The sequence below is a fragment of the Oncorhynchus mykiss genome, chromosome 13 (assembly GCF_057628025.1).
Source record: "Oncorhynchus mykiss isolate SJ-2025 chromosome 13, ASM5762802v1, whole genome shotgun sequence".
NCBI lineage: Eukaryota > Metazoa > Chordata > Actinopteri > Salmoniformes > Salmonidae > Oncorhynchus > Oncorhynchus mykiss.
The window spans coordinates 84,340,379-84,363,989 of NC_143034.1; the positions used below are offsets into that span (position 1 = coordinate 84,340,379).

Here is a 23,611-nt window from a genome sequence, read left to right on the forward strand (position 1 = left end):
GGGTCAGGGTCTGTTATATATCTGATGAGGGGTCTGTTATATAACTGATGAGGGGTCTGTTATATATCTGATGAGGGGTCTGTTATATATCTGATGAGGGGTCTGTTATATATCTGATGAGGGGTCTGTTATATAACTGATGAGGGGTGTGTTATATATCTGATGAGGGGTCTGTTATATAACTGATGAGGGGTCTGTTATATATCTGATGAGGGGTCTGTTATATATCTGATGAGGGGTCTGTTATATATCTGATGAGGGGTCTGTTATATATCTGATGAGGGGTCTGTTATATATCTGATGAGGGGTCTGTTATATATCTGATGAGGGGTCTGTTATATATCTGATGAGGGGTCTGTTATATATCTGATGAGGGGTTTGTTATATATCTGATGAGGGGTCTGTTATATATCTGATGAGGGGTCTGTTATATATCTGATGAGGGGTCTGTTATATATCTGATGAGGGGTCTGTTATATATCTGATGAGGGGTCTGTTATATATCTGATGAGGGGTCTGTTATATATCTGATGAGGGGTCTGTTATATATCTGATGAGGGGTCAGGGTCTGTTATATATCTGATATGGGGTCTGTTATATATCTGATGAGGGGTCTGTTATATATCTGATGAGGGGTCTGTTATATATCTGATGAGGGGTCTGTTATATATCTGATGAGGGGTCTGTTATATATCTGATGAGGGGTCTGTTATATATCTGATGAGGGGTCTGTTATATATCTGATGAGGGGTCTGTTATATATCTGATGAGGGGTCTGTTATATATCTGATGAGGGGTCTGTTATATATCTGATGAGGGGTCAGGGTCTGTTATATATCTGATGAGGGGTCTGTTATATAACTGATGAGGGGTCTGTTATATATCTGATATGGGGTCTGTTATATATCTGATGAGGGGTCTGTTATATATCTGATGAGGGGTCTGTTATATATCTGATGAGGGGTCTGTTATATATCTGATGATGGGTCTGTTATATATCTGATGAGGGGTCTGTTATATATCTGATGAGGGGTCTGTTATATATCTGATGAGGGGTCTGTTATATATCTGATGAGGGGTCTGTTATATATCTGATATGGGGTCTGTTATATATCTGATATGGGGTCTGTTATATATCTGATGAGGGGTCTGTTATATATCTGATGAGGGGTCTGTTATATAACTGATGAGGGGTCTGTTATATATCTGATGAGGGGTCTGTTATATAACTGATGAGGGGTCTGTTATATATCTGATATGGGGTCTGTTATATATCTGATGAGGGGTCTGTTATATATCTGATGAGGGGTCTGTTATATATCTGATGAGGGGTCAGGGTCTGTTACATATCTGATGAGGGGTCTGTTATATATCTGATGAGGGGTCTGTTATATATCTGATGAGGGGTCTGTTATATATCTGATGAGGGGTCTGTTATATATCTGATGAGGGGTCAGGGTCTGTTATATATCTGATGAGGGGTCTGTTATATATCTGATGAGGGGTCTGTTATATATCTGATGAGGGGTCAGGGTCTGTTATATATCTGATATGGGGTCTGTTATATATCTGATGAGGGGTCTGTTATATATCTGATGAGGGGTCTGTTATATAACTGATGAGGGGTCTGTTATATATCTGATGAGGGGTCTGTTATATATCTGATGAGGGGTCTGTTATATAACTGATGAGGGGTCTGTTATATATCTGATGAGGGGTCTGTTATATATCTGATGAGGGGTCTGCTATATATCTGATGAGGGGTCTGTTATATATCTGATATGGGGTCTGTTATATATCTGATGAGGGGTCTGTTATATATCTGATGAGGGGTCAGGGTCTGTTATATATCTGATGAGGGGTCTGTTATATATCTGATGAGGGGTCTGTTATATATCTGATGAGGGGTCTGTTATATATCTGATGAGGGGTCAGGGTCTGTTATATATCTGATGAGGGGTCTGTTATATATCTGATGAGGGGTCTGTTATATATCTGATGAGGGGTCTGTTATATATCTGATATGGGGTCTGTTATATATCTGATGAGGGGTCTGTTATATATCTGATGAGGGGTCTGTTATATATCTGATGAGGGGTCTGTTATATATCTGATGAGGGGTCTGTTATATATCTGATGAGGGGTCTGTTATATATCTGATGAGGGGTCTGTTATATATCTGATGAGGGGTCTGTTATATAACTGATGAGGGGTCAGGGTCTGTTATATATCTGATATGGGGTCTGTTATATATCTGATGAGGGGTCTGTTATATATCTGATGAGGGGTCAGGGTCTGTTATATATCTGATATGGGGTCTGTTATATATCTGATGAGGGGTCTGTTATATATCTGATGAGGGGTCAGGGTCTGTTATATATCTGATGAGGGGTCTGTTATATATCTGATGAGGGGTCTGTTATATATCTGATGAGGGGTCTGTTATATATCTGATGAGGGGTCAGGGTCTGTTATATATCTGATGAGGGGTCTGTTATATATCTGATGAGGGGTCTGTTATATATCTGATGAGGGGTCTGTTATATATCTGATGAGGGGTCTGTTATATATCTGATATGGGGTCTGTTATATATCTGATGAGGGGTCAGGGTCTGTTATATATCTGATGAGGGGTCTGTTATATATCTGATGAGGGGTCTGTTATATATCTGATGAGGGGTCTGTTATATATCTGATGAGGGGTCTGTTATATAACTGATGAGGGGTCTGTTATATATCTGATGAGGGGTCTGTTATATATCTGATGAGGGGTCTGTTATATATCTGATGAGGGGTCTGTTATATATCTGATGAGGGGTCTGTTATATATCTGATGAGGGGTCTGTTATATAACTGATGAGGGGTCTGTTATATATCTGATGAGGGGTCTGTTATATATCTGATGAGGGGTCTGTTATATATCTGATGAGGGGTCTGTTATATATCTGATGAGGGGTCTGTTATATATCTGATGAGGGGTCTGTTATATATCTGATGAGGGGTCTGTTATATAACTGATGAGGGGTCTGTTATATATCTGATGAGGGGTCTGTTATATATCTGATATGGGGTCTGTTATATATCTGATGAGGGGTCTGTTATATATCTGATGAGGGGTCAGGGTCTGTTATATATCTGATGAGGGGTCTGTTATATATCTGATGAGGGGTCAGGGTCTGTTATATATCTGATATGGGGTCTGTTATATATCTGATGAGGGGTCTGTTATATATCTGATGAGGGGTCTGTTATATAACTGATGAGGGGTCTGTTATATAACTGATGAGGGGTCTGTTATATATCTGATGAGGGGTCTGTTATATAACTGATGAGGGGTCTGTTATATATCTGATGAGGGGTCTGTTATATATCTGATGAGGGGTCTGTTATATATCTGATGAGGGGTCTGTTATATATCTGATGAGGGGTCTGTTATATAACTGATGAGGGGTCTGTTATATATCTGATGAGGGGTCTGTTATATAACTGATGAGGGGTCTGTTATATATCTGATGAGGGGTCTGCTATATATCTGATGAGGGGTCTGTTATATATCTGATGAGGGGTCTGTTATATATCTGATGAGGGGTATGTTATATATCTGATGAGGGGTCTGTTATATATCTGATGAGGGGTCTGTTATATAACTGATGAGGGGTCTGTTATATATCTGATGAGGGGTCTGTTATATAACTGATGAGGGGTCAGGGTCTGTTATATATCTGATGAGGGGTCAGGGTCTGTTATATATCTGATGAGGGGTCTGTTATATATCTGATGAGGGGTCAGGGTCTGTTATATATCTGATGAGGGGTCTGTTATATATCTGATGAGGGGTCTGTTATATATCTGATGAGGGGTCTGTTATATATCTGATGAGGGGTCTGTTATATATCTGATGAGGGGTCTGTTATATAACTGATGAGGGGTCAGGGTCTGTTATATATCTGATGAGGGGTCTGTTATATTACTGATGAGGGGTCTGTTATATATCTGATGAGGGGTCAGGGTCTGTTATATATCTGATGAGGGGTCAGGGTCTGTTATATAACTGATGAGGGGTCTGTTATATATCTGATGAGGGGTCTGTTATATATCTGATGAGGGGTCTGCTATATATCTGATGAGGGGTCTGTTATATATCTGATGAGGGGTCTGTTATATATCTGATGAGGGGTCTGTTATATAACTGATGAGGGGTTGTTATATATCTGATGATCATGATGTTCTCTCTCTGTGCAGCATGAAGACTTCCTGCTGGCTCTGCAGGTTAATGAGGAGGAGTATGAGAAGGTACATCTACCCAAACACCACTTCCTCTCTCTGTCTCTCTCACTTCCTCTCTCTCTACCTCTCACTTCCTCTCTCTCTACCTCTCACTTCCTCTCTCTCTCTCTCTCTCTCTCTCACTTCCTCTCTCTCTACCTCTCACTTCCTCTCTCTCTACCTCTCACTTCCTCTCTCTCTACCTCTCACTTCCTCTCTCTCTCTCTCTCTGTAGGACGGACAGCTGATAGTGTGGGTGTTGGGTTGTGTAGTGAACATCTCTCTCTCTCTCTCTCTCTCTCTCTCTCTCTCTCTCTCTGTAGGACGGACAGCTGATAGAGTGTGGGTGTTGGGTTGTGTAGTGAACATCTCTCTCTCTCTCTCTCTCTCTCTCTCTCTCTGTAGGACGGACAGCTGATAGAGTGTGGGTGTTGGGTTGTGTAGTGAACATCTCTCTCTCTCTCTCTCTCTCTCTCTCTCTGTAGGACGGACAGCTGATAGAGTGTGGGTGTTGGGTTGTGTAGTGAACATCTCTCTCTCTCTCTCTCTCTCTCTGTAGGACGGACAGCTGATAGAGTGTGGGTGTTGCTGTGGGGACTTTGCCTTCGAGAAGATGACCCAGTGTTCTGATGGACATCTCTTCTGTAAAGAATGTCTGGTTAAATATGCCGAGGAGGCCGTGTTCGGGTCGGGACAGGTATGTGGGGGTGGGTACGCTGTGTGGTCTAGGTGTTAACAGGGTGTTTCTGTGTTCCAGTCCTCTCTCAGCTGTGTGGTCTAGGTGTTAACAGGGTGTCTCTGTGTTCCAGTCCTCTCTCAGCTGTGTGGTCTAGGTGTTAACAGGGTGTCTCTGTGTTCCAGTCTTCTCTCAGCTGTATGGAAGCAGGCTGTTAACAGGGTGTCTCTGTGTTCCAGTCCTCTCTCAGCTGTATGGAAGCAGGCTGTTAACAGGGTGTCTCTGTGTTCCAGTCCTCTCTCAGCTGTATGGAAGCAGGCTGTTAACAGGGTGTCTCTGTGTTCCAGTCCTCTCTCAGCTGTATGGTTTAGGTGTTAACAGGGTGTCTCTGTGTTCCAGTCCTCTCTCAGCTGTATGGTTTAGGTGTTAACAGGGTGTCTCTGTGTTCCAGTCCTCTCTCAGCTGTATGGAAGCAGGCTGTTAACAGGGTGTCTCTGTGTTCCAGTCCTCTCTCAGCTGTATGGAAGCAGGCTGTTAACAGGGTGTCTCTGTGTTCCAGTCCTCTCTCAGCTGTATGGAAGCAGGCTGTTAACAGGGTGTCTCTGTGTTCCAGTCCTCTCTCAGCTGTATGGAAGCAGGCTGTTAACAGGGTGTCTCTGTGTTCCAGTCCTCTCTCAGCTGTATGGAAGCAGGCTGTTAACAGGGTGTCTCTGTGTTCCAGTCGTCTCTCAGCTGTGTGGAAGCAGGCTGTTAACAGGGTGTCTCTGTGTTCCAGTCCTCTCTCAGCTGTGTGGTCTAGGTGTTAACAGGGTGTCTCTGTGTTCCAGTCCTCTCTCAGCTGTATGGAAGCAGGCTGTTAACAGGGTGTCTCTGTGTTCCAGTCGTCTCTCAGCTGTATGGAAGCAGGCTGTCCCTGTTCCTTCCCGGTGTGCGAGTTGGAAAAGGTGTTGCCGGACACGGTGTTGTGTAAATACTACGAGAGACAGGCTGAAGAGGCCGTGGCCGCGACCTGCGCCGACGAACTAGTACGGTATGACGATACAAATACTAGACATGAACCTTCTTGTGATTGTCTAAAGGTCGGCCATGTTGTTCAGGGAGTTGGGTAACCGTGGTGTTACAAATACTAGAATGGACATGAACCACCTTGTGATGTCGATAGACGGACTATAAACCAGCCTTTAAACAAGATGGATGTTTAGACAATAGAATGTTCTAGAGACATGTCGATAGACGGACTATAAACCAGCCTTTAAACAAGATGGATGTTTAGACAATAGAATGTTCTAGAGACATGTCGATAGACGGACTATAAACCAGCCTTTAAACAAGATGGATGTTTAGACAATAGAATGTTCTAGAGACATGTCGATAGACGGGACTATAAACCAGCCTTTAAACAAGATGTCAGACGACAATAGAATGTTCTAGAGACATGTCGATAGACGGACTATAAACCAGCCTTTAAACAAGATGGATGTTTAGACAATAGAATGTTCTAGAGACATGTCGATAGACGGACTATAAACCAGCCTTTAAACAAGATGGATGTTTAGACAATAGAATGTTCTAGAGACATGTCGATAGACGGGACTATAAACCAGCCTTTAAACAAGATGGATGTTTAGACAATAGAATGTTCTAGAGACATGTCGATAGACGGGACTATAAACCAGCCTTTAAACAAGATGGATGTTTAGACAATAGAATGTTCTAGAGACATGTCGATAGACGGGACTATAAACCAGCCTTTAAACAAGATGGATGTTTAGACAATAGAATGTTCTAGAGACATGTCGATAGACGGGACTATAAACCAGCCTTTAAACAAGATGGATGTTTAGACAATAGAATGTTCTAGAGACATGTCGATAGACGGACTATAAACCAGCCTTTAGACAAGATGGATGTTTAGACAATAGAATGTTCTAGAGACATGTCGATAGACGGACTATAAACCAGCCTTTAAACAAGATGGATGTTTAGACAATAGAATGTTCTAGAGACATGTCGATAGACGGACTATAAACCAGCCTTTAAACAAGATGGATGTTTAGACAATAGAATGTTCTAGAGACATGTCGATAGACGGGACTATAAACCAGCCTTTAAACAAGATGGATGTTTAGACAATAGAATGTTCTAGAGACATGTCGATAGACGGACTATAAACCAGCCTTTAAACAAGATGGATGTTTAGACAATAGAATGTTCTAGAGACATGTCGATAGACGGGACTATAAACCAGCCTTTAAACAAGATGGATGTTTAGACAATAGAATGTTCTAGAGACATGTCGATAGACGGACTATAAACCAGCCTTTAAACAAGATGGATGTTTAGACAATAGAATGTTCTAGAGACATGTCGATAGACGGGACTATAAACCAGCCTTTAAACAAGATGGATGTTTAGACAATAGAATGTTCTAGAGACATGTCGATAGACGGACTATAAACCAGCCTTTAAACAAGATGGATGTTTAGACAATAGAATGTTCTAGAGACATGTCGATAGACGGGACTATAAACCAGCCTTTAAACAAGATGGATGTTTAGACAATAGAATGTTCTAGAGACATGTCGATAGACGGACTATAAACCAGCCTTTAAACAAGATGGATGTTTAGACAATAGAATGTTCTAGAGACATGTCGATAGACGGACTATAAACCAGCCTTTAAACAAGATGTCAGACGACAATAGAATGTTCTAGAGACATGTCGATAGACGGACTATAAACCAGCCTTTAAACAAGATGGATGTTTAGATGTTTTACTGGGTTTTTGGATTTCTCCCTGAACAAGATGGCTGCCATTTTCAACTAAATTCTAGAACTTTGAAGGTTTATGACATCTAGTCATTTAATAGGATCTCTGTTGGTCTCTGTCTGTCTGTCTGTCTGTCTGTCTGTCTGTCTGTCTGTCTGTCTGTCGCTGTCTCTGTCTCTGTCTCTGTCTGTCACAGAAATGGTTTCTAGAATGTTCTGACCTGCATCGGTCTTTTCCTGTCTTTTATCTCCAGTTGTCCGTCCTGTAACTTCCCAGCGTTGTTGGATAAAGGTGTGTCGCTGTTCAGCTGTCCCAACCCTCGCTGTCGGAAGGTGAGTTGACACGCGTGTCGGATACTGTCCCTCAGTCGAGGTATAAATCACGTGAGATGGAACAAACTACCTTCTTATCGACACTATCAACAAGGCAGGTCCTACAGGCCCTAGTTTCTACTTTCTTAACAACACTATCAACAAGACAGGTCATACAGGCCCTAGTTTCTACCTTCTTAACAACACTATCAACAAGGCAGGTCCTACAGGCCCTAGTTTCTACCTTCTTAACAACACTATCAACAAGGCAGGTCCTACAGGCCCTAGTTTCTACCTTCTTAACAGCACTATCAACAAGGCAGGTCCTACAGTCCCTAGTTTCTACCTTCTTAACAGCACTATCAACAAGGCAGGTCCTACAGTCCCTAGTTTCTACCTTCTTAACAACACTATCAACAAGGCAGGTCCTACAGGCCCTAGTTTCTACCTTCTTAACAGCACTATCAACAAGGCAGGTCCTACAGTCCCTAGTTTCTACCTTCTTAACAACACTATCAACAAGGCAGGTCCTACAGGCCCTAGTTTCTACCTTCTTAACAACACTATCAACAAGGCAGGTCCTACAGGCCCTAGTTTCTACCTTCTTAACAGCACTATCAACAAGGCAGGTCCTACAGGCCCTAGTTTCTACCTTCTTAACAGCACTATCAACAAGGCAGGTCCTACAGGTCCTAGTTTCTACCTTCTTAACAACACTATCAACAAGGCAGGTCCTACAGGCCCTAGTTTCTACCTTCTTAACAACACTATCAACAAGGCAGGTCCTACAGGCCCTAGTTTCTACCTTCTTAACACTATCAACAAGGCAGGTCCTACAGGCCCTAGTTTCTACCTTCTTAACAACACTATCAACAAGGCAGGTCCTACAGGCCCTAGTAGAAGAGTAGCTGCTGCCTTGACAGGAACTAATGGGGATCCATAATAAACCCCAGGAAGAGTAGCTGCTGCCTTGGCAGGAACTAATGGGGATCCATAATAAACCCCAGGAAGAGTAGCTGCTGCCTTGACAGGAACTAATGGGGATCCATAATAAACCCCAGGAAGAGTAGCTGCTGCCTTGACAGGAACTAATGGGGATCCATAATAAACCCCAGGAAGAGTAGCTGCTGCCTTAACAGGAATTAATGGGGATCCATAATAAACCCCAGGAAGAGTAGCTGCTGCCTTGGCAGGAACTAATGGGGATCCATAATAAACCCCAGGAAGAGTAGCTGCTGCCTTGGCAGGAACTAATGGGGATCCATAATAAACCCCAGGAAGAGTAGCTGCTGCTTTGGCAGGAACTAATGGGGATCCATAATAAACCCCAGGAAGAATAGCTGCTGACTTGACAGGAATTAATGGGGATCCATAATAAACCCCAGGAAGAGTAGCTGCTGCCTTGGCAGGAACTAATGGGGATCCATAATAAACCCCAGGAAGAGTAGCTGCTGCCTTGACAGGAACTAATGGGGATCCATAATAAACCCCAGGAAGAGTAGCTGCTGCCTTGGCAGGAACTAATGGGGATCCATAATAAACCCCAGGAAGAGTAGCTGCTGCAGGAACTAATGGGGATTCATAATAAACCCCAGGAAGAGTAGCTGCTGCCTTGGCAGGAACTAATGGGGATCCATAATAAACCCCAGGAAGAGTAGCTGCTGCCTTGGCAGGAACTAATGGGGATCCATAATAAACCCCAGGAAGAGTAGCTGCTGCCTTAACAGGAACTAACGGGGATCCATAATAAACCCCAGGAAGAGTAGCTGCTGCCTTGGCAGGAACTAAATGGGGATCCATAATAAGACTTTGTCCAGGATAGGGAGTTCACTAGGGGTTCGTAGACTTTGTCCAGGATAGGGAGTTCACTAGGGGTTCGTAGACTTTGTCCAGGATAGGGAGTTCACTAGGGGTTCGTAGACTTTGTCCAGGATAGGGAGTTCACTAGGGATTCATAGACTTTGTCCAGGATAGGGAGTTCACTATGGATTCATAGACTTTGTCCAGGATAGGGAGTTCACTAGGGGTTCGTAGACTTTGTCCAGGATAAAGAGTTCACTAGGGGTTCGTAGACTTTGTCCAGGATACAGAGTTCACTATGGATTCATAGACTTTGTCCAGGATACAGAGTTCACTAGGGGTTCGTAGACTTTGTCCAGGATACAGAGTTCACTGGGGATTCATAGACTTTGTCCAGGATACAGAGTTCACTAGGGGTTCGTAGACTTTGTCCAGGATAGGGAGTTTAGAGACTTTGTCCAGGATAGGGAGTTCATAGACTTTGTCCAGGATAGGGAGTTTAGAGACTTTGTCCAGGATAGGGAGTTCATAGACTTTGTCCAGGATAGGGAGTTCATAGACTTTGTCCAGGATAGGGAGTTCATAGACTTTGTCCAGGATAGGGAGTTCATAGACTTTGTCCAGGATAGGGAGTTTAGATCGAGGACGATAGTTATTAGCATCTGAGGAATCTCCACCCTTTTAGCAGTGGGAGGACATCAGCTGATTTCCAAAATGCTGGGTATGGAGATTGATCAAGAGACTTAAGTTGAAAATGTGAGCCTCAGGTTCAGTAATAATACCAGCTGCTGTCTTTAACAGGTAGGGGGTCCAGGTTGTCTGGACCTGTCTTTAACAGGTAGGGGTCCAGGTTGTCTTTAACAGGTAGGGGGTCCAGGTTGTCTGGACCTGTCTTTAACAGGTAGGGGGTCCAGGTTGTCTTTAACAGGTAGGGGGTCCAGGTTGTCTGGACCTGTCTTTAACAGGTAGGGGTCCAGGTTGTCTTTAACAGGTAGGGGGTCCAGGTTGTCTGGACCTGTCTTTAACAGGTAGGGGGTCCAGGTTGTCTGGACCTGTCTTTAACAGGTAGGGGGTCCAGGTTGTCTTTAACAGGTAGGGGGTCCAGGTTGTCTGGACCTGTCTTTAACAGGTAGGGGGTCCAGGTTGTCTGGACCTGTCTTTAACAGGTAGGGGGTCCAGGTTGTCTTTAACAGGTAGGGGGTCCAGGTTGTCTGGACCTGTCTTTAACAGGTAGGGGGTCCAGGTTGTCTTTAACAGGTAGGGGGTCCAGGTTGTCTGGACCTGTCTTTAACAGGTAGGGGGTCCAGGTTGTCTTTAACAGGTAGGGGGTCCAGGTTGTCTGGACCTGTCTTTAACAGGTAGATGTCCAGGTTGTCTGGACCTGTCTTTAACAGGTAGGGGGTCCAGGTTGTCTGGGCCTGTCTTTAACAGGTAGGGGGTCCAGGTTGTCTGGACCTGTCTTTAACAGGTAGGGGGTCCAGGTTGTCTGGACCTGTCTTTAACAGGTAGGGGGTCCAGGTTGTCTGGACCTGTCTTTAACAGGTAGGGGGTCCAGGTTGTCTTTAACAGGTAGGGGGTCCCATTCCTCCTGACAGAGCTGGTGTAACTGAGTCAGGTTTGTAGGCCTCCTCACAGAGCTGGTGTAACTGAGTCAGGTTTGTAGGCCTCCTTGCTCGCACACGCTTTTTCAGTTCTGCCCACAAATGTTCTATAGGATTGAGGTCAGGGCTTTGTGACGGCCACTCCAATACCTTGATGTTGTTGTCCTTAAGCCATTTTGCCACAACTTTGGAAGTATGCTTGGGATCATTGTCCATTTGGAAGACCCATTTGCGTACAAACTTTAACTTACTGACTGATGTCTTGAGATGTAGTTCTCCCCTCTGTCCTGTAGATGGAGACAGAGCTCCATGACTGATCTAGTCTTCCTCCCTGCATCTCTCTCTGTCCTGTAGTTCTCTCCTCTCTGTCCTCTAGTTCTCTCCTCTCTGTCCTGTAGTTCTCTCCTCTCTGTCCTGTAGTTCTCTCCTCTCTGTCCTGTAGTTCTCTCCTCTCTGTCCTGTAGTTCTCTCCTTTCTGTCCTGTAGTTCTCTCTCTCTCTGTCCTGTAGTTCTCTCCTCTCTGTCCTGTAGTTCTCTCCTCTCTGTCCTGTAGTTCTCTCCTCTCTGTCCTGTAGTTCTCTCCTCTCTGTCCTGTAGTTCTCTCCTCTCTGTCCTGTAGTTCTCTCCTCTCTGTCCTGTAGTTCTCTCCTCTCTGTCCTGTAGTTCTCTCTCTCTCTGTCCTGTAGTTCTCTCCTCTCTGTCCTGTAGTTCTCTCCTCTCTGTCCTGTAGTTCTCTCCTCTCTGTCCTGTAGTTCTCTCCTCTCTGTCCTGTAGTTCTCTCCTCTCTGTCCTGTAGATGGAGACAGAGCTCCATGACTAATCTAGGTTTCCTCTCTCCGTCTCCTCCTCCCCAGTGTGTGACACTGCATTCCTGGGGCTAAGTACACTCTCTCTCTCTCTCTCACACACACACACACACACACACACAGTGATGTGAGGAAGAGCTCAATACTACTCTCATGCCACGCCCTTCTTGTCCTGCCCTCCCATTGGTTGAAACCAGTTTTCCATCCATGTCAAATGTGTTTCAGATCATGTTTGACCCAGATTCTCTTCCCTGGTTTCTGTCTGACCGACTGACACACACACACACACACACACACACTGTTTTCCACATGTGGTTATGAGATTTGTAGGGCGACAGTTAGCCTAGTGGTTAGAGCGTTGGACTAGTAACCGAAAGGTTGCAAAAACGAATCCCCCGAGCTGACAAGGTACAAATCTGTCGTTCTGCCCCTGAACAAGGCAGTTAACCCACTGTTCCTAGGCCGTCATTGAAAATAAGAATGTGTTCTTTAACTGACTTGCCTAGTTAAATAAAGGTACAAAAAAATAGGCATGCTGCAAGGAGGCACTGGAGATGTGGCCTGGGCAATAAACTGCAATTTAATGTGTGTGTGTGTGTGTGTGTGTGTGTGTGTGTGTGTGTGTGTGTGTGTGTGTGTGGCTGCAGGTGTGAACATGACTGTATGTGTGAGGAGTCACACACACTTCAGCAGTATATCTCTTTCCCCAGACCATGTGCTCTGACCGTACCTCTTTCCCCTCCCCAGACCATGTGCTCTGACCGTACCTCTTTCCCCTCCCCAGACCATGTGCTCTGACCGTACCTCTTTCCCCTCCCCAGACCATGTGCTCTGACCGTACCTCTTTCCCCTCCCCAGACCATGTGCTCTGACCGTACCTCTTTCCCCTCCCCAGACCATGTGCTCTGACCGTACCTCTTTCCCCTCCCCAGACCATGTGCTCTGACCGTACCTCTTTCCTCTCCCCAGACCATGTGCTCTGACCGTACCTCTTTCCCCTCCCCAGACCATGTGCTCTGACCGTACCTCTTAACCCCTCCCCAGACCATGTGCTCTGACCGTACCTCTTTCCCCTCCCCAGATCATGTGCTCTGACCGTACCTCTTAACCCCTCCCCAGACCATGTGCTCTGACCGTACCTCTTTCCCCTCCCCAGACCATGTGCTCTGACCGTACCTCTTTCCCCTCCCCAGATCATGTGCTCTGACCGTACCTCTTTCCCCTCCCCAGACCATGTGCTCTGACCGTACCTCTTTCCCCTCCCCAGACCATGTGCTCTGACCGTACCTCTTTCCCCTCCCCAGACCATGTGCTCTGACCGTACCTCTTTCCCCTCCCCAGACCATGTGCTCTGACCGTACCTCTTAACCCCTCCCCAGACCATGTGCTCTGACCGTACCTCTTTCCCCTCCCCAGACCATGTGCTCTGACCGTACCTCTTTCCCCTCCCCAGACCATGTGCTCTGACCGTACCTCTTTCCTCTCCCCAGACCATGTGCTCTGACCGTACCTCTTTCCCCTCCCCAGACCATGTGCTCTGACCGTACCTCTTAACCCCTCCCCAGACCATGTGCTCTGACCGTACCTCTTTCCCCTCCCCAGATCATGTGCTCTGACCGTACCTCTTAACCCCTCCCCAGACCATGTGCTCTGACCGTACCTCTTTCCCCTCCCCAGACCATGTGCTCTGACCGTACCTCTTTCCCCTCCCCAGATCATGTGCTCTGACCGTACCTCTTTCCCCTCCCCAGACCATGTGCTCTGACCGTACCTCTTTCCCCTCCCCAGACCATGTGCTCTGACCGTACCTCTTTCCCCTCCCCAGACCATGTGCTCTGACCGTACCTCTTTCCCCTCCCCAGACCATGTGCTCTGACCGTACCTCTTAACCCCTCCCCAGACCATGTGCTCTGACCGTACCTCTTTCCCCTCCCCAGACCATGTGCTCTGACCGTACCTCTTTCCCCTCCCCAGACCATGTGCTCTGACCGTACCTCTTTCCCCTCCCCAGACCATGTGCTCTGACCGTACCTCTTAACCCCTCCCCAGACCATGTGCTCTGACCGTACCTCTTTCCCCTCCCCAGACCATGTGCTCTGACCGTACCTCTTTCCCCTCCCCAGACCATGTGCTCTGACCGTACCTCTTTCCCCTCCCCAGACCATGTGCTCTGACCGTACCTCTTTCCCCTCCCCAGACCATGTGCTCTGACCGTACCTCTTTCCTCTCCCCAGACCATGTGCTCTGACCGTACCTCTTAACCCCTCCCCAGACCATGTGCTCTGACCGTACCTCTTTCCCCTCCCCAGACCATGTGCTCTGACCGTACCTCTTTCCCCTCCCCAGACCATGTGCTCTGACCGTACCTCTTTCCCCTCCCCAGACCATGTGCTCTGACCGTACCTCTTTCCCCTCCCCAGACCATGTGCTCTGACCGTACCTCTTTCCCCTCCCCAGACCATGTGCTCTGACCGTACCTCTTTCCCCTCCCCAGACCATGTGCTCTGACCGTACCTCTTTCCCCTCCCCAGACCATGTGCTCTGACCGTACCTCTTTCCCCTCCCCAGACCATGTGCTCTGACCGTACCTCTTAACCCCTCCCCAGACCATGTGCTCTGACCGTACCTCTTTCCCCTCCCCAGACCATGTGCTCTGACCGTACCTCTTTCCCCTCCCCAGACCATGTGCTCTGACCGTACCTCTTAACCCCTCCCCAGACCATGTGCTCTGTCCATACCTCTTAACCCCTCCCCAGACCATGTGCTCTGACCGTACCTCTTTCCCCTCCCCAGACCATGTGCTCTGTCCGTACCTCATTCCAGAGAGCCAACTCCCCTCTCTCCCTCCTCCCCTCTGCCACACCCACAGCAGCTCCCACCCAATCAGATTGTGTGTAAAAGCCTTCTGTTTCCTTATAAGGGCTGTTCCTGCAGAGAGGAAGGGAGTGGACATCTGAATCAGAGGAGAGGATGAGAGACACACTGACTACACACACTGACTACACACACTCTCATATACACACACTGAATATACACACTCTCATATACACACACTGAATACACACACCCTCTCATATACACACACTGAATATACACACACTGATTATACACACACTGAATACACACACTCTCTCATATACACATACTCTCATATACACACACTGAATATACACACTGAATACACACACTCTCTCATATACACACACTCTCATATACACACACTGAATATACACACTGAATACACACACTCTCTCATATACATACACACACTCTCTCATATACATACACACACTCTCTCATATACACACACTCTCTCATATACACACACTCTCTCATATACACACACTCTCTCATATACACACACTCTCTCATATACACACACTCTCTCATATACACACACTCTCTCATATACACACACACTCTCATATACACACACTGAATATACACACACTCTCATGTACACACACTCTCATGTATACACACACTGAATATACACACTGAATATACACACTGAATATACACACACTCATGCCCGTCCTCTGGCTGTTGCCACAAGGGTGTGATATTTCACTGTCTTTATTCATCCACTCCTTCCCTCTCCTCTCTCCCTCCCTATTGTCTGGGTTAGCTAATGCTAACCCACTGCTCTGCTATCATGGAGACAGGCTCTATAGCTAACTGGCTAATGCTAACCCACTGCTCTGCTGTCATGGAGACAGGCTCTATAGCTAACTGGCTAATGCTAACCCACTGCTCTGCTATCATGGAGACAGGTTAGCTAACTGGCTAATGCTAACCCACTGCTCTGCTATCATGGAGACAGGCGCTATAGCTAACTGGCTAATGCTAACCCACTGCTCTGCTATCATGGAGACAGGCTCTATAGCTAACTGGCTAATGCTAACCCACTGCTCTGCTGTCATGGAGACAGGCTCTATAGCTAACTGGCTAATGCTAACCCACTGCTCTGCTATCATGGAGACAGGTTAGCTAACTGGCTAATGCTAACCCACTGCTCTGCTATCATGGAGACAGGCGCTATAGCTAACTGGCTAATGCTAACCCACTGCTCTGCTATCATGGAGACAGGCGCTATAGCTAACTGGCTAATGCTAACCCACTGCTCTACTATCATGGAGACAGGCTCTATAGCGAACTGGCTAATGATAACCCACTGCTCTGCTATCATGGAGACAGGCTCTATAGCGAACTGGCTAATGATAACCCACTGCTCTACTATCATGGAGACAGGCTCTATAGCGAACTGGCTAATGATAACCCACTGCTCTACTATCATGGAGAAAGGCTCTATAGCGAACTGGCTAATGCTAACCCACTGCTCTACTAAGGCTATTTGTATTTTTACATGTTTATTTAACTAGGCAAGTCAGTTAAGAACAAATTCTTATTTACAATGACGGCCTGGCAAAAGGCTTCCTGCGGGGGGGGGACAGGGGCTCGGATTTAAAAATCAATATGTAAAGGACAGAACACAGACACTGGACAGAGGAACACCCTGCTTTTCCTCTGGGGGTCCTGTAACATTAAGGAAGTTCTATACAATAAAAAATATGACATGACATTACATAACACTTTTGAACAGCGAGGAACATGAACCTCTCGACCTGCTTCACCACAGCCCCGGCGATGTAAATGAGGGAGGGCGTGTTCAGACCTCCATTTCCTGTAGTCCACGATTTAGCTCATTAGTCTTGCTGACGTTGAGGGAGAGGTTGTTGTCCTGGCACCACACTTGCCAGGTCTTTGACCTCCTCCCCTATTGGCTGTCTTCATCGTTGACGGTGATCAGGCCTACCATTCGTTGTGTGGTCGGCAAACTTAATGATGGTGCTTGGTCACGTAGTCGTGGGTGAGCAGGGGAGTACAGGAGGGGGTACAGGAGGGAGTACAGGAGGGAGTACAGCAGGGAGTACAGCAGGGAGTACAGGAGGGGACAAAGCCTGGTGTTGAACGCTGAGCTGTCGTCAATGAACAGCATTCTCACGTAGGTGTTCCTTTAGTCCAGGTGGGAAAGGGCACTATGGTGTTGAACGCTGAGCTGTCGTCAATGAACAGCATTCTCACGTAGGTGTTCCTTTTGTCCGGGATTTCTTTTAAGCGTCTGGATTAGTGTCCAGACTGCAGCTTTGGGCCTCCCGGTTGGTGCAGTGGTCATCGCAGTGAGACTCTGGCTTCCAGGCTCTGTCGCAGCCGGGCGCGACCGGGACGTCCATGAGGCGACGCACAATTGGCCTAGCCTCGTCCAGGTTAGGGTTGGGTTTGGCCGGTAGGGATATCCTTGTCTCATCGCACACTAGCGACTCCTGTGGCGGGCCGGGCGCAGTGCACGCTAACCAAGGTTGCCAGGTGCACAGTGTTTCCTCCGACACATTGGTGCAGCTGGCTTCCGGGTTGGATGGCGCTGTGTTAAGAAGCAGTGCGGCTTCGTTGGGTTGTGTTTCGGAGGACGCAAGGCTTTCGACCTTCGTCTCTCCCGAGCCCGTATGAGAGTTGTAGCGATGAGACAAGATAGTAGCTACTAAAACAATTGGATACCACGAAATTGGGGACCACGATACTGAGCCGTTTAGCTCAGTGTGGACGTTGCCTGTAAATCATGGTTTCTGGTTGGGATATGTACGTACGGTCACTGTGGGGACGACGACATCGATGCACTTCTTCTTAATGAAACTGAGTGTGTCCCCCAGATGTCCTTCAGCATGTTGAGCCGGTGGAGATGCTGTTACTAGGCAACCATGCAGTCAGGGAGGGATCACACTAATGCTGCTGCAGTCTCTCTCTCTCTCTCTCTCTCTCTCTCTCTCTCTGTCTCTCTCCCTTCTTCCCGCTCTCTCTCTCTCTTCTTCCCGCTCTCTCTCTCTCTCTGTCTCTCTCTCGCTCTCTCTCGCTCTCTGTCTCTCTCGCTCTCTCTCTCTCTCTCTCGCTCTGTCTCTCGCTCTCTCTCTCCCTCGCGCGCTCTCTCTCTCGCACGCGCTCTCTCTGTCTCTCTCTCCCTCTCTCTCTCTCTCTCTCCCTCTCTCTCTCTCTCTCTCCCTCTCTGTCTCTCTCTCTCTCTCCCTCGCTCACGCACACACACACAGTCACTCAGTCACTCCCAGAGCCACAGCTAGTCAGTGTTTGAGGCAGCCTCTGCAGTGGTAGCGGCAGTAGCTAAATGCTGCTGTCTGTTGCAGTGGCTCGGGAACACTTGGTTTAGGACAACTCCCTTTTTAAAACATTCTACTGGTTCTACTTTGCAACCCAGCCGTGCACTAGTTAGGAAGAGATTTCCTCTCCCCTCTTCTCCCTTCACCTCGCCCCTCCTTTCCTCTCCCCTCCCCTTTCCTTTCCTCTCCTCTCACCTCGCCCCTCCTTTCCTCTCCCCTCTCATCCATTTCTCTCACCCCTCCTTTCCTCTCCCCTCGTTTCCATTATTTCTACAGTCTCCTCCTCCTTTCCCCTCCCCTCTCCTCCTCCTCTCCTCTCCTCCTCCTCTCCTCTCCCCTCGTTTCCATTATTTCTACAGTCTCCTCCTCCTCTCCCCTCGTTTCCATTATTTCTACAGTCTCCTCCTCCTCTCCCCTCCCCTCTCCTCCTCCTTTCCTCTCCCGTCCCCTATCCTCCTCTCCCCTCCCCTCTCCTCCTCCTTTCCTCACCCCTCCCCTCTCCTCCTCCTTTCCTCACCCCTCCCCTCTCCTCCTCCTTTCCTCACCCCTCCCCTCTCCTCCTCCTTTCCTCACCCCTCCCCTCTCCTCCTCCTTTCCTCTCCCCTCCCCTCTCCTCCTCCTTTCCTCTCCCCTCCCCTCTCCCCTCCCCTCTCCTCCTCCTTTCCCCTCTCCTCACCTCTCCCGTCCCCTATCCTCCTCACCTCTCCCCTCCCCTCTCCTCCTCCTTTCCTCTCCCCTCCCCTCTCCTCCTCCTTTCCTCTCCCCTCGTTTCCATTATTTCTACAGTCTCAAGTCTCACTATTGCGTCCTGGATGTTGGATGTTGTAACCTGTGTTTTGATTGAGACGAGGGGAGGAGAACATGTGACCATCTCTGACATATTCATTTAAGGGGGGTCATTTAGGGGGGGTAACCTATACCTTGGATGCTACATTAGTGTTTTTACTGAATCTCCCCTCCCTCTCTCCCCCCGCTACTAATTTAGGGGGGTAATTTAGGGGGGTAACCTAAAACTTGGATGCTACATTACTGTTTTTACTGAATCTCCCCTACCTCTCTCCCCCCGCTACTAATTTAGGGGGGTAATTTAGGGGGGTAACCTAAAACTTGGATGCTACATTACTGTTTTTACCGAATCTCTCCCCCCTCTCCTCCCCTCCTCTCCCCCTCTCTCCAGGAGAGCTGCAGGAAGTGCCGTGTCCAGTGGAAGGAGCATGCTGGGAAGTCATGTGACCAGGTCATGGAACGAGATGAGATACGCATGAGGGTGGCCTTGTAAGTGCCTGACCAGAGAGAGAGGGGTCCTTGCTATCTCTACCTCATATGTTAATATGGTCCATGCAGGTGGCCTTGTAAGTGCCTGACCAGAGAGAAAGGGGTCCTTGCTATCTCTCCCTCATATGTTAATATGGTCCATGCAGGTGGCCTTGTAAGTGCCTGACCAGAGAGAGAGGGGTCCTTGCTATCTCTCCCTCATACACTATATATACAAAAGTATGTGGACACCCCTTCAAATTAGTAGATTCGGGCAATTTTCCCCGATAAGCCATTTTTATGCCGAAGCGATGGAAGAATCCTAGGATCCGTTCTGAGTGGATCCTGTCATAATGCCAGTAGCTACGGCTCATATTAAGCAAGAGACCTACTGTAGTCCCACCCCCCAGGTCACCTGATATGACTGAAGCTGATCTTATTGGCCAACCAATCAAATGAAAGTCGTGTTGTGTTGGTAACAATCTAATGGTTCATTTTTAGCTCAGACCACCGGGAAGCTGTCTAGTGAAAACCAAGTGTACAATGACCTTGTTGACTCTCTGGGCTGTGATTGGTCACAGGGCCGACCTAGTGACATACCAGCTGTGTCGTCTGTGCAATCACCTTGTTGACTCTCTGGGCTGTGATTGGTCACAGGGCCGACCTAGTGCCATACCAGCTGTGTCGTCTGTGCAATCACCTTGTTGACTCTCTGGGCTGTGATTGGTCACAGGGCCGACCTAGTTGCGTTGGTCATGAGTGTTTTCTAAATGAACAAACTCGGTTGGTTCTGTTTCGTTCATAGTGAATACCCCCAGGTGTTAGTGCAGGCATGGAGCTAAACCCTGCTCTGTGTCCTGTTCCTCTCACAACAGAGAGGGTACTGGGTAAACAGCTCTGTTTCCCGGATGACTGGGCAGGAAGTTTAGCAGGCGGGTGCTTCCTGTCTCTCCACACTAACACACACAGTGTTAATACACGCTAACACACACACACACACACACACACTCTAACACACACAGTGTTAATACACTCACTACAAACACACTTACCATACACGTCCAGTACTTCCTGTTGTTGCTGTCCACAGCTCCTCAGACTTCCTGCAGCTGACAGACAGGAAGTAGCCTGCCAGAACCATCAGATCTGACTATTCAGGGTCCCAACTAGGGTCCCATCTAGGTTACCAACTAGGGTCCCAACTAGGGTCCCATCTAGGTTACCAACTAGGGTCCCAACTATGGTCCCATCTAGGTTACTAACTAGGGTCCCAACTATGGTCCCATCTAGGTTACTAACTAGGGTCCCAACTATGGTCCCATCTAGGTTACTAACTAGGGTCCTAACTCCTCTCTATCCCCTACAGTGAGGAGCGGATGACAGCAGCTCGGGTCAGGAAGTGTGGAACAGGTCTGGTGTTGGGCGCTTACTAGGGTCCTAACTAGGGTCCTAACTAGGGCCTTTACTAGGGTCCTAACTAGGGTCCTAACTCCTCTCTATCCCCTACAGTGAGGAGCGGATGACAGCAGCTCGGGTCAGGAAGTGCGTGAAGTGTGGAACAGGTCTGGTGAAGTCTGAGGGATGTAACAGGATGTGGTGTCGTTGTGGAAGCTACATGTGCTACCTGTGCCGAGAGCCAATCAGTGGATACAACCACTTCTGTCAGCACGCCCGTTCCCCTGGCGCTCCCTGTAGGCACTGCCGCAAGTGCTCTCTCTGGACAGACCCCACGGTGAGCACACACACACACACACACACACACACACACACACACACACACACACACACACACACACACACACAGACCCCACGGTGAGCACACACACACACACACACACACACACACACACACACACACACACAGACCCCACGGTGAGCACACACACACACACACACACACACACACACACACACACGAACACAGACCCCACGGTGAGCACACACACACACACACACACACGAACACAGACCCCACGGTGAGCACACACACACACACACACACACACACACACACACACACACACACACACACACGAACACAGACCCCACGGTGAGCACACACACACACACACACACGAACACAGACCCCACGGTGAGCACACACACACACACACTCCACAGTAACACACACACACACGTTAAAGCCTTATTCTACAATAGATTAAAACCATAATGACATCACAATACCCCATAATGACATCACAACACCCCATAATGACATCACAATACCCCATAATGACATCACAATACCCCATAATGACATCACAATACCCCATAATGTTGAAGCAAAAAAACGTTTTTTATACATTTTTGCACATTTATTAAAGATAAAAACAGATACCTTATTTACATAAGTATTCAGACCTTTTGCTATGAGACTCGAAATAGTCAGCTCAGCTGCATCCTGTTTCCATTGATCATCCTTGAGTGGCTCAGCCAGAGCCTAGACTTGAACCCGATCGATCGAACATCTCTGGAGAGACATGAAAATAGATGTGCAGCAATGCTCCCCATCCAACCTGACAGAGCTTGAGATGATCTGCAGAGAAGAATGGGAGAAACTCCCCCAATACAGGTGTGCCAAGCTTGTAGCGTCATACCCAAGAAGACTTGAGGCTGTAATCTCTGCCACAGGTGCTTCAACAAAGTACAGAGTAAAGGGTCGGAATACTGATGTCAATGTGATATTTCAGTGTTTTATTTGTAATACATTTGGAAAAAATTCTTAACCTGTTTTTGGTTTGTCATTATGGGGTATTGTGATGTCATTGTGGGGTATTGTGATGTCATTGTGGGGTATTGTGATATCATTATGGGGTATTGTGATGTCATTGTGGGGTATTGTGATGTCATTGTGGGGTATTGTGATGTCATTATGGGGTATTGTGTGTAGAATGAAAACATCCGTTGGTGCAAAATAAATTTAGAAATCTATATTATTCAGTTATTGCACCCACACTGCTCGCACGTGCCAACGAGCGTCTGCGTTGTCAAGGGCTAAAATAGAAGTCAGTTCTATTTCTGACGCAGATAACGCTGCCAGTCCTGCCTCTCCCATCTCCTCATTGGTTTATAGAAGCAGGTACCCACGTGACATCTCCTCATTGGTTATACCCACGTGGGTGACTGAAAGACGAACAAGGTCGGTGGCGATAATGCACCTAATTTATTAAATTTGCCAGTCACAATATAACGTCCAGAGAAGAAGCCTAGAAACGATTCGGTTGACCATTCCAAATCTCTCCTCGGGGACCCCCAGTGTTCCGAACCTCTCCTTGGGGACCCCCAGCCGTTCCAAACCTCTCCTCAGGGACCCCCAGCCGTTCCAAACCTCTCCTCAGGGACCCCCAGCCGTTCCAAACCTCTCCTCAGGAACCCCCAGTGTTCCAAACCTCTCCTCAGGGACCCCCAACCATTCCAAACCTCTCCTCAGGGACCCCCAGCCATTCCAAACCTCTCCTCAGGGACCCCCAGCCATTCCAAACCTCTCCTCAGGGACCCTCAGTGTTCCAAACCTCTCCTTGGGGACCCCCAGTGTTCTAAACCTCTCCTCAGGGACCCCCAGCCGTTCCAAACCTCTCCTCAGGGACCCCCAGCCGTTCCAAACCTCTCCTCAGGAACCCCCAGTGTTCCAAACCTCTCCTCAGGGACCCCCAACCATTCCAAACCTCTCCTCAGGGACCCCCAGCCATTCCAAACCTCTCCTCAGGGACCCCCAGCCATTCCAAACCTCTCCTCAGGGACCCTCAGTGTTCCAAACCTCTCCTCAGGGACCCCCAGCCATTCCAAACCTCTCCTCAGGGACCCCCAGTGTTCCAAACCTCTCCTCAGGGACCCCCAGCCATTCCAAACCTCTCCTCAGGGACCCTCAGTGTTCCAAACCTCTCCTCAGGGACCCTCAGTGTTCCAAACCTCTCCTCAGGGACCCCCAGTGTTCCAAACCTCTCCTCAGGGACCCCC

General features: G+C 47.7%; 1 protein-coding gene across 5 annotated transcripts in view; it reads left to right on the forward strand.

Annotated features, from left to right (window-relative positions):
• The window catches only part of rnf216 (ring finger protein 216), a 54,340-nt gene that overhangs the window by 24,728 nt on the left and 6,001 nt on the right, over window positions 1-23,611 (forward strand). For 2 of the 5 annotated variants that reach the window (XM_090197929.1, XM_090197933.1), the window contains 6 exons: window positions 4,243-4,293; window positions 4,826-4,963; window positions 5,824-5,972; window positions 7,966-8,044; window positions 19,575-19,672; window positions 21,161-21,383. In XM_090197929.1, coding sequence (XP_090054055.1) covers window positions 4,243-4,293; window positions 4,826-4,963; window positions 5,824-5,972; window positions 7,966-8,044; window positions 19,575-19,672; window positions 21,161-21,383 — 738 coding nt within the window. The other 3 variants (XM_090197930.1, XM_090197932.1, XM_090197931.1) reach the window with 3 other exon arrangements.